Genomic DNA, 12650 nt, shown 5'->3' with positions numbered 1-12650 from the left:
TCTCCAAGTTCCCCTAAAAAATGGCCTGGTTGAAGCCAAGTTCTACTGTGAAGAGGACTGCCCTTTGAGCCACCAAAGATTCCAATAATTCCACTGATGAATATAGTAGAACTTTTTCACTCAAAGCGGCCATAACCTCCCCTTTATCATACCGGATTACAACACCCAGCCCCGCCTCATTCGAATCCTTGAACACAGCCCCATCAAAATTCGTTTTAAGCACACCAATGCAACTTGAACCAGCATATTGGTTGATGCAAAATGTCTTCTTAAGCACACAACTACAACAACAACAAAAAATTATAGGGAACATGGCATACCATGCCAACTACACATGCCGCTAGTTGCAATTTTTCATTTACAAAACATCCGCAAGGCAGAGTTTACAGTAAAAACATATAAGAAATAATGACATTTACATTTGAAGAAAAATCCATACATGGAAGAGAAGGGAAACTTTTGCCGTTGGGGCAAATCCATTAAAGATATTCTATTTAATCTACAAGATTCTCTGTCTCTCTCTGTCTCTCTCTCTCTCTCTCTCATGTGCATTAACCAACCTTTGACAAATCGGAGGAAAGATCACAACTAGTTGACCTCCTCTCATGTCGAGGGGAATGATCACTGTGTTTGTGGCTCTTGTGAGTGCGTTCATCCCTATCCTTTGAGCTCCTTTTGTGACTTCTGCTTGAGGAGCTCCTCTTGTGATGCCGTTCTTCCCTCCTAGAGGAGCTCATATTGTGAGAACGATCATCTCTTTCCACAGAGGTCCTTTCACTATAATGTTCTTCCCTCTCCACAGAACTCCATTTATGAGAGTGCTCATCTTGATCCAAAGAGCTCCTTTTGTGATATCTATCCACAGAGGTCCTTTCACTATAATGTTCATCCCTCTCCACAGAGCTCCATTTATGAGAGTGGTCTTCTTGATCCAAAGAGCTCCTTTTGTGATATCGATCTTCACCATCCACAAAACTCCTTTTGTGAGCGCGATCTTGCACATCTCTCTTTTGAGATCCTTCTCTATCCACTGAATTCCTTTCTCTTCTTGGAGGGGATGGGTCCTACAACCACAATATGATATTAAAGATATATTTACTTTCGACTAGAGGTTTTATGAGTTTAGGTTTGATAATTCATCCAAACCTACAAGATTTGAAGCAAACTTCTAGATAGAAAAATATCCACTCCATCCCATATTATTAGTCTTGTTTAAAAAATCCAATTTTATAAGAGAACATCATTTAATGCACTACTTTTCAAATAAAAGGCTAAAGGTTTCGAAATCTTTAATTTAAAATCAGATTAAATAAATGAGTATTTTCTTTTCAAGAAAAAAGACAAAAGCTAAGTTGTGAGAATTTTGTAATATTTGTCTGTAGACTTTTTCAAAAAGACCATATTTTGGGACATCTCACTGTGGAATAGAGGTCCAACAAAAAATATTGGAAGGAAGGATTACTCAAGATCTAAAAGTCAATTGATACTAGAAACAGTTTTGAGCTTTTAACAAGTCAATGTCATCATTTGTAACATCAGTGAAATGGAAAGGAAAATATAGGTAAAACTACTGAAGTGGATATTCATGAGGCTTCTTGGAATATTAGAATTTTTTTTTTTTTTTTTTGATAAGTAGAAACTGTAGAATATTAGAATTATTTGTAACATGTCTATCTATAACAGTCCACTTCGTACTATATGCCATTAATTATTTTCCTTTCTCCTATTTATCCCTCAAACCAATAATAGGATATGAGCCTATGCCAGGTAGTATGTCTCTTTGTGAAGGAACTGTAGAAGACTAATAAGGTAAGAAAAACAGTACCTGAAAACGTGACATGTATCTTCCCTCTGGTGGAGGTGGAATTCCAAGCCTCTTCAAATCATCAAATGGGATTGGTTTCCTGGTTGAGTAATTTAGGAAATGGAGAGAAGTTAATGCCATAAATAAGAAGGATGATGCAACTTGCCATCATATACCAACAAAAGATTTAACATTTCCAAGCAAATTGTTAGGTTTCATCCAGATTTTACTTTTTTTTTTGATAAGTAAGATGTTTATTGATATCAAAAAATGAAACACCCTAGTACACAGGGAGTGTACAAGGATTAAACAATCAAGAACAAAAATTACAAGAATCTAAGAAATCAAGAAAAGATAAAGATGATTGGTTCTGCAAAGCAGTCAACCAATCTCTAAGGGTTCTAAAGAAAAATAGCTTCAAGTCTGAAATTGATCTCTCCTTATCTTCAAAGCACCTGCTATTTCTCTCTCTCCAAAGACACCACAATAAGCAATGTGGAACAATCATCCATATACGAAAGTTTGAATTTTTGCCAGATTAAGCTTGGTACATAACGCCTGCTAGTGCAAGTTGCTAAAACATCAAGGAAATCTTTTTCATAATGCTCCAAGCCTCCAACAGGTTGCTAGAAAACATAAAAAGAAACCAAAAAACTCACAACCGTAAAGCAAAGTTCTAATGCAAAAGCATTTTCCACCCAATCGAACTTGGGACGAAAAGAACAAAAAAATTGCATAAGCTTCTGGCCCATCCAATAAATCTGTGTACTTAAAACTTTGATATTTATACTTTGCTAATGAGCTCTATCTCATATGACACCTCCTTTAAAAACAGTGTGTTTAGAAAGTGCACAACTTATCAACCAAAACGTAGGGTTTTTTCTTTAAATGTGTACGCTAATTTTTCCTTTCTACAGGACCCAAGTGCAATTTCCCTTCTCACAAAACTTCTATAAAATATCTGAGGCATTGTTCAATGAAACTAATTCAAAAGATTACTTGCAACTCAATAATTGAGTTTTTAAAAAAAAAAATTGTGAAGGTGACAAAAATTGCATCTAGGAAACAAAGGGGCAATATGACATTCAATGATTGATGAAAAAATTGAACCAGAGAACTAAAGCATACAGAGGAGCTCGAAATGGTTTTTCTCGTCCTCCAAAACGAAGTTGTCCTGACTCCTTCTCACCACCAAGACCCCCTCCTGCATGGAGGTAAAAAAATATTAATAATATTGAATAATATAATGAGGCAACAGAGTTTCAGACCTGAGATTTTTAGACTAACCTAACCTTCTTGGAATCCACCCTGGCATCAACTGTTGTCGGTAGTAATCAACTATAATTTTACAATCATCAATCATAGTATGGTGAGCATCCTGCAAACCAGAGTTGTATGGAAAAGATCAGCATTTTTGGTTTCCACTAGCAAAACAACCACAAGCGCAAACAGGATGACTTCATTAAAGAATGGTTGTCTCATTCAGGTGGATAAAACTAATTAAAAGCCATGATTAATATATTTTGAACCATGACGGAACAAACATATACAAATGATTACGGTTATGGATGGCTCACTAGATTGGTTCAAGATAAAGTATCTTGGTGTATGCTTTTTGTAGATGATATAGTTTTTGCAGATGAAAATAGACATGGAGTTAATGTCAAGTTAAACATTTGGAAAGATGCTTTTAAACTAAAGGCTTTCGGCTAACTAAGACAAAGTACATGAAATGTAAGTTTAGTAAATTAGAAACAAAGATGAAGGGATTGTAAGACTTTGATGAACAAGAGATACCAAAGAGGCTTTTCATATATTGGATCAATAATTCATAAGAATGGAGAGATCGAAGATGATGTGAATCACAGAAAAAAGCAGGGTGGATGACATGTATAAGCACATCATGAGATTGTAGAATAGTTATAGTAAAATTTCTAAGATCATTATAAAACCAGCTATGTTCTATGATACTAAACGTTGTGTTCATAAACTACACTTATTTTAAATGGATAAGTGGAAACACAAGGAAATATAGGATTCAAAATAAAGAAATTCATTTATAGATAGAGCTGGCCCCTATTGATAAAAAGATGATGATGAGTCACTTGAGATAGTTCGGTCATCTGCACAGAAGATAGATTAATGCACCAATGAGAAAAAGTGAATTGATTCAAGTTGAAGTAACAAAAAAAAGATAAAGGAAGACCTAAAAAATATTAGGAAAAGTAGTAAAAAAGAACCTCTAAAATAAGGATATGACAGAGAATAAGATTTTGGATAGAATAGAATGGAGGAAAATAATACATGTGGTCGACCATAATTAGTCTGCTGATGCTTCATACCATAGCCAAACCCAAAGTTTTAGGACTGAAGTTGGTTGTTGTTGTTGGTTGGGAAAAAGGTTCAAAAAGTTCCCTACTGAACAATTTTACTTACATTGAGTTGTATGACAAAGCAATGATGAATGAGAATGCTGCAAAAGGAAAGAAAAAATAAAAATAAAAAACAAAGCACTCTCAGATATCTTAGCCTTTGTGCATCTAATTCAGTTTATTGTGACTGTTCTCTATTGGTAAATGTGTTAAGGCTCCACTTAATTTCAGGAAAGCAATATTATGGGAAAAGTAATAGAACAAGCTTGCTTGCATAGTCAATCAGCGAAATGAAACTTCCTAACAAACAAAAGTCAAGCTGTGGCCAAAACACCAAAATAATAATTTCTTATTTAATTAATCTCTCAAAATGTCCATATTATTTGCTTAGTAGTAGTTATCACAGGCTGCATCGATTGAAGGTATTTGGCTAGAATTCTATCTTGTAGTAAGCATTAATTATCAGCACAAAATTGTGACAAAGTGCAACAAACGTATTCCAAATTTCTTCATGACCCTGTACTTGCCACCAAAGAAACAGGGCAAATGATTCCTTAAACACTATAAAATCTTGTTTACCCTCCAAAGCAACCAAAAATTAGTTATATGTTCTTCATCTCCAAGACCATATACATAAGTGAACCTATTATAGGGCTTCTACCTGAATCACAATATTATGGGAGCTCTTGAAATCACTTCAGCTCCTTAGGCCCAAAATGAGCACTTTCAATAAATATACACAACAATTTACCATAATCTTAGGTACACAATTTCCAATAGCGTCAAAAGATTTGCAACTATATGTTCTCTGTCATTGTCAACCAAAGCCAACTTAACTTGATTATACAAGGGAGAAGTGCGACTCAATTAGGATATAGGCAATGGCAAAATTCATAGAGCAGAAGCAAGAATTAATTTGAACCTATGTTATCATAATACTATGCCCTGAAATCAATAAAGAAGGTTTCACTTATTAAAACTAATAGACAATGAGGTATTATACTTGAAGTTGCTAAATTGTTGCTGCACCTTGTATGCACTCCGCATTTCTCTCTCAGTTTCATATTCTACAAAAGCATAACCACGTGAGGCACCAGTTACTGAAACAACAAGTACCACGTAAGTTAGAAAGATGGGTCCTCATATTTATAAAAAAAAAAATATATATATATATATATATATATATAGACAAATAATTTCGTGATTACTGTGTTTTTTTTTTTTTTTTGCATTTTCTTTTTCCCCCTTTTGAAAAAGAAGAAAAAACTTAAAAATTATTCAAATAAAATTGAATAGATGCTAGAAATCCATTTGAAAAAAGAGATTCTCTTGATCATCATGCCTTTTCATATTTGATAGATGATTCCAGAACTCAGACAAACTTAGCACTTAAATTTCTTCATATTATTGAAAATTATACAGGCAAGTAGTGGATCTTGAACCCACGACTTAACCATCCAACTTCTCTTAGAAGGAAGGGGAGACGTCATTTGAGCTAGAACTCATTGACACCTAGCACTTAAAATTTAATAGAATCGTGCAATGACCATGAAATATTTCATGTTTCATACATTTTCACTTAATGGGTAGAAGAAGACACAAATTTGAACCTAAATCCATAAAATTAATACCCTTATGCAATTGACGGATCACATTCCCAAAACTTCAAGGGACAGAGTTTAACACCAAACCGGTTTGGAAGAAAATTCCTTTAACCCACAACGTGGGGATTGAAATGACTATCCATGTGTACTTTTTAGTCACATGACCTATTTAATGAGTCACGTGGCTAGTTTAAATAATTTAATAAGTCATATGATTTAACACATGCGAATTTTTAACATCGCAACATATTGGGTTAGAAGAAATTTCTCCAAACTAGTTTAGAGGAAACTTTATCCAACTTCAACCGTTAGAATTTAGATTTTGAAGAGACCAGCAAATTCGTATCAGGGACAGAGAATGATACTCTTGACTAGTAAGATATCACAAGGTTTAAACAACTCAAAGAAAGTTTAGATAACTGCAAAATAGATAACAGAAATCAACAGTTAAGAAAGCGATATATGAAATCAACAGTTACCTATATGCCTGACCAAGCGCAAGTTCTTCACCCGCCCATACTCGCTCATAGCCTAAAACACCAATAACCATATTTTCCATTAACATATAACAATTCATTCAAAGAACATGTTTGAACTGTTGATTTCTGTAAAGTAATAATACGGAAGCAAAAGAAAAATAAATTGAATTTGGATAGTTGATACGGACAATATACTGAACCAAAGGAAAGGAAACTAAAATTTCCATACAAGCATTAATTCTACTAAAATTTTCTCAGCAACCAAACAGACATGAAATTGAAATGATATTGACACCTCAGGGCCTAAGTACACAAAAAAGACTTCAAATTCGGTTATTAAATTTTTTTTTTTTTTCCGTTGAGCTTTCTTGGCAACCAAACAGAGAGAGTGAGAGGGTTGAAAAGAGAAGAGACCTCGCGAAGAGTGTCTTCGGAGGTGTGGCGAGAGAGGCGGCCGACGAAGACGGTGCAGTAAGGGTCTCCGATGACCTTGGGATCGCCGAAGGGGTCATCTGCAAAAAGAGCGAAAAGTGAGGGGTAGAATTGGAAATATGAGAATTGGAGGAGAGAGAAAGAGAGAGAGAGAGAGATACAGAGGCCAGCTGAGGCGCAGAGGTGAGCTCTGTAAATGGCATTATCGTGAGGGAGAATATCGGTGCCGTCAATGCTTCCTGCTTGGATCGGATGATACGACTCTGCGTAGAACACTGCGTTTATTTTGTTCCCATTCATGTCTTCTTCTTCTTCTTTTTATTCCCAAATCTCTGTGTTACTCTGTGTCTCAACTCTCAAAAGATTGCACAAGGCCTAGGAGGGAAAAGAGGAGAAACAACTAGCAGTCGATATGGGAGTCTTTTGGTGAAAGTGACTCTTCTCTCAAAATTCCATCCTTTTTTTTTTTTTTTATGCCCAAAAAAAAAAAAAATTGTAACTTCTCTTTTTGGTAACTTGATATAATTTTAATTTTGTGCCACACTCTTTAAAATTTTAGATTTGAATATGAAACATTATTTAATGAAATGGTAGTTAAATATCATTTTAGTTTTAAAAGACCTAATTTTAACAAATTAAAATTAGAGAAGTTAATGCCGTTTCAATACAGATCGTATTGGAAAAATATACCATACAGGCCATTAAACCATGTTTCGAGTATTTCACATTTTGACATTTTGGGCGGTACAATAAAAAAATGCTGAAAAAAAAATACTATTTAAGTTTATATATTGGATTAATCTACCTAAGCTATATTTAGACTTATAAAAATATGTAAATTTTAAATTTTATGTTAATAAATATAAAAATTAATTAATTCATACTAATATAAATATATACATACATACATATATATATATATATATATATATATATATATATATAAATAGCTGTAATTCTAAAAAATTTTATCGATGTCAATCGATACTAAAATATTTTGTTCTTCTTATCGAACCAAAACTGTCTTGAGTATAAATTGACTCTCTTAATTAAGACTACGACATTTAGTTGTTATTATCTATTACTATTAAGAGAATATCAAAAGTTAATTATCACTCATTTTTTTGTTCTTTCTCAAACACCCATAATATTTATCTAACATTATTTTTCATTTTTGATTCTATTCTTTCTTTTTAACCCTCCTCATTGCCCAACAAAGAAACACCTAAACCCCAAACTCCCACTTCACTAAGATCTATGCTCCTTTGTCACCACAACCCACTCTACGGAGGAGTTGATCACGTTGCTTCACAGCCAGAGATAGCACAAAAAGTTTGTAAAAGCCTAGCTTGATGAGCTAGACAATGCGCATATCAATGCCAATGGGAACTATAAAATCTTAGTGTGGTCACAGTCGGAGACAGAACTTGGAGTTAGGAGGCAGCTCTACTGCTATTCATCTGGCTTTGTTGCTCCTTAGCTATTGAGTTTTTTTTTTTTTTTTTCTCCCTTTAATTGGTAAAATTGGTTGATTGAGCTTAATTTTTTTTAGGTTTGTTATTGGTAATTTTTGTTGTTGGGCTAATTGTTTTGGGCTTGCATATTTTGTTATAGATTTTAGATATATAATTTTTTTATGGCCTCTAAAAGGAGGAAAAATGTTTGAGCCACAATTTTTTTTACAAATTACTGATATGGTAAGTAATTATTAGTAAGTAAAAAAGTTATAAAAATAGCGGGCCCAGATGTGAACTAGTAATAATTTGTATCTCAATAGTTTGTAAAAATGTTATAGAAAAGTTTGTGGTTATAGTATTATTATTAAAAAAATCAATGATGTTGTTTAAGAGGACAAAATGCAATTTTATATAACAGATTTTGTTGAAAGTAGTACCTATATATATACTAGTAAGCTAGGTGTCATGCTCAACTTCCTCAACTCCTCCTTCTTCGTTGATGATGAGCTCTGATTTGTTTCATTTTAGTCCAAACTTTAAGGGTTTAATTCTTTAAATGTCCATTTAGAAACAACTTATTTAGCTGAAACTGAAAACTAATTGTTAAAAGTACTATAAATAAAGGTAAAAGTTAGCTGAAATAGTACAGTAGGACTTATGAATAGTACCAAAAAGTGTAGTGAGATTCATAAATAGTAGTAAAAATAATCTAAATAGTAAAAAAAGTTGGTTTTTTAATTTGGTGCCAAACACACACTAAATGTAGCAATTGAAATTTTGTGTACCAAATTGTAAAGGGACCAAACCATATAGGATAAATTGCAATTTACCCAAAATTTAAAATATCAATAGTTGCGATTTACAGGTATTACGACTATGGATAAAATATGGTGTATGAAGTTATATATATTTAAATGATTTATTCAGTTTGATTATTTTACTCATTAGTTTTTTTATTCCAATTTAACTTTTAACAATTTCTTAAAATTTTTATTTTCTTTAATTTGTGCTTTTGAAAAAATAAATTTGAAAATAGTGGAAAGTATGTTAGGATGTGTGCCCTTAAATCCTATTGTATGATGTTATGTATGATGTTATGTATGACATTATGTATGACTTAATGTTGTGTTTAATAAAATTGTTTTATTATTATCTAAAATAATGGTAACATGAATATTGAGACATTATTATATAGTCCATGAGATACATAGTATGTAGGGGTGTGCGCGGTTCGGTAGGGGTGGTTTTTTTCCAAATTTATTACCAAACCGATAGAGATTGGTTTTTTCATAATTGGAACCGATGTACACTGCCTAAGGTCGGTTTTCCAACCTATAGCGGTGTGGTTTTTGCGGTGCAGTTTAGTCAGTTTGGTTGGTTTGAAATATTAAAAAAAAAAAAAAACTATTTTTTTAATAATAAAAAAATTGGGTTTTCAAGCCCAATATCAATATATCAACCTGTTCAAGAAACCTGCGCAAAATAATTCATGAAACCTGTGACAACCTAGTCACACATAAAACAGAAGCAAAAACCTATGCCAATTGCCAAACCTGCGCCAACCTAGTCACATAAAAGCATATTCCAAAAACTGTGCAAAAATTATGTTCACATAACGATCCAAAATTTTTCATTTCATTCACCATGCAAAAATATTTTGAAATTGCCTCAATAAGAGTTCAACTCCCAAAATACTATCATGTAGCATATAATATCATTAGTGTCATTGTGTATGTCAGTGTCAATAACAATAAGTGTTAATGTTTCCACTTAATAATGTATTATAGAACCATTTGTCACTGTCCACAAATTTCAAAAGAAAGATATACAAATTAAATTAGCATTTAGGCAAAAGAATGCTAATTGCTTGTATCCCCAATAATAATCCCACCCATGAATACCTAAATAACTACCATTAGTGAAAAGTCCACTACCAATAACATGTACAGATATAATTAGCATATAGGCAAAAAAATGCTAATTCTTGTAAGTCCTTTATCTAGTAAGTCTGTGCACTATGCATCATTGGTCACTCTAGAACTCCTACAAAATACTAAACAAAACAAAATAAACACGTGTTAATAACAATAAAACGTTTATGAACAATAGAATATTTATAATTAACACAAACGAATGATAATAGCAAGTATACTTACATAATACTAACTACTAACTAACTCCAAGCAAAGAATAGCACATCACTCATCATCATCCAACACAACGGAGCTTGGATCCTCCTCCATAGGCATTGGGCAAACCGATGCAATTTCTACAATCCTATTCAAAATAAAATGATTCGTAAGCATTGAGTAAATAAATAAATAATGGATATATACAACAAACAAAATGAACATATATTAACCTGTGTCAATTTCAAAACCATCCATATCCTCCACATTATCCATGCACTCCCGAAACTTTATTGGTTTTTTTTTCTTTGCATCCTTCAACCAATTTTAGGTACAAATAAGGGTTTCAACTGTATTAGGAGATAGCAAACTACAAAACGAATCCAAAACACGCCCCTCCGTACTACAAGCAGACTCGGATGTAACTATAGAGATAGGAATAGCCAACACATCACGAGCAATTTGGGAAAGGACTCGATATCTAAAAGAATTCTTTTTCCACCACATCAAGATGTCAAAATCTTTCACATCAGGGTCCTCATAAGATTCCAACAAATACCTATCCAACTCAGATTTGCTTTCCACACTGTCCTCGTCCGTCAAGTGTTGCTTAAACCTATTATTATAACTTTTAATTTGATCAGACAACGAAGCATTGCCAACACTCTTCTGGAATCCCTAGACAATGAAGCACCACTACCACTAGAACTCGAAACTCCATTTTGACTCATTCTCTCCACATACAACCTCTTCAATGCATCCCGAACCTTAGAGCTCATCTCATCCCCCTTGTCCTTTCCATACCACTCCCTAAACCAAAACTTTACATACTTCAATCTATACATTGGGTTAAGAACAACAGTAACAAAAAGCATCAAATTGATATTATCCATACTTGCCCAATACTTATCATTTTTTTTTTCATCTCTACTGCCATACTCTTCAAAAGTGGATCTCCATCAACACTACACAACTGTTGCAATTGATCTTTAATGTTAATTAGCTCATGGAAGTATGTATTGGAAGTGACAAACAAGGACCCATAAAATCTACGTGTCGCCTCATAAAATATGCCAAGAAATTTCACAAAGGTCTTGACATTTTCCCAATCAAGATAGTTAGGAGGTCCAATAGGCTTTTTCCCATTCCCATCCGATTCGCAAAAATAAAGTTTGTAATGTCCATCCTCCTTTTCCAACCTATCAAATGCTCTCACATACTTCAAAGCACAATCTAATATGAGATAAGTGGAATTCCACCTTATTGGCACATCAAGGGACAACAAACATTTGGCTTTGATTTTCTCATTTTCAACACATTCTTGAAACTTCTTAAACCTTGCGGGAGAAGGTCTCACATATCACACCACATTCCTAACTTTGGCAATTGATTCATGAATGGACTTCAACCCACTTTGCACTATCAAATTCAAGATATGCGCACAACAACGCATATGCATGAACTCACCACCCAATATGCTACTCTTTCTTTTGTTTTCTTCTTCACATAATCAATTGCCACATCATTAGAACTAGCATTGTCTGCGATGATTGTAAACAACCAGTCTATACCCCACTTCAACAAACACGACTCAACCACTCTACCTATGGTGTCCCCTTTATGATTAGCTATAGGGGGCAAAAGTCAATCCCCATCAATGAAGTGTGCGGTGACTACCATGTAGTTCAAGTTTTGTATGGATGTCCAAGTATCCGTTGTCACACAAACTCCTTGCCCAACAAAAGCCCCTCTCAAAATATCCACCTCACTCACTAGAATAAATCTTCATACAAGCATTTGCAATGGTAGTGCGATAGGGAATAGGAAACCTAGGCTCAACTATTTCTATAAATTCTTGAAAGCCTTGACGCTCCACAAATTTAAAAGGCAATTCATCAATGATGATCATCCTTGCCAACGCCAACCTTATCATCTCTTCACTATAGTTTGCAACCACTAACACATTTGAACCACTTTCCCCTTCTCTCTTGGCTTGGAAAGACAATTTTTTGCTTATCATCATGGGAAAAATGCCACTTCTTACACTCCTTCATGTGTTGCAACATGCCCGAAATACCATTTTTCTTACCATGATATTTATATTGATTTTTACAATACTTGCATTGAGACCTAGGATTTTTGGGATCAAAACCAGCCAACTTAATGAAGTGTTACCATACTATAAATGGGTCATTACCATCTTGTTTAGATGATAGTGGGAGAAGTGATGCACCAAGTCCAATTGGTGTTACAGGTTCAAGTGGGTTAGGGTTAGTACTACCAGGACTAGGAGGAGGTGAGTTAAGGTCCCCAAGTGCACCAAATCCAGGTGGAGCATCGACATCCATCTAATAAAACAATTTCCAGCCAACA

General features: G+C 33.9%; 1 protein-coding gene across 2 annotated transcripts; it reads right to left on the bottom strand.

Moving 5' to 3' along the window:
* Positions 1-300: 300 nt before the first annotated feature.
* Positions 301-7149, bottom strand: LOC142630206 (U11/U12 small nuclear ribonucleoprotein 35 kDa protein). Of its 2 annotated transcripts, XM_075804172.1 has the most exons (9): positions 6853-7149; positions 6674-6771; positions 6260-6311; positions 5180-5276; positions 4241-4277; positions 3092-3182; positions 2933-3008; positions 1826-1904; positions 301-1064 (listed from the first exon to the last, which is right to left on the bottom strand). In XM_075804172.1, the coding sequence occupies exons 1-9, from the start codon at positions 6989-6991 to the stop codon at positions 552-554; spliced, it is 1182 nt and encodes a 393-aa protein (XP_075660287.1). In that variant the 5' UTR covers positions 6992-7149; the 3' UTR covers positions 301-551. The 2 variants fall into 2 exon arrangements, with proteins under 2 accessions (XP_075660287.1, XP_075660288.1); XM_075804173.1 differs by lacking the exon at positions 4241-4277 and having other exon boundaries at positions 5206-5276; positions 6853-7147.
* Positions 7150-12650: the final 5501 nt, after the last annotated feature.

Source organism: Castanea sativa, chromosome 4 (assembly GCF_040712315.1).
Source record: "Castanea sativa cultivar Marrone di Chiusa Pesio chromosome 4, ASM4071231v1".
Classification (NCBI taxonomy): Eukaryota; Viridiplantae; Streptophyta; class Magnoliopsida; order Fagales; family Fagaceae; genus Castanea; species Castanea sativa.
This window is presented reverse-complemented; position numbering and strand designations above follow the sequence as displayed.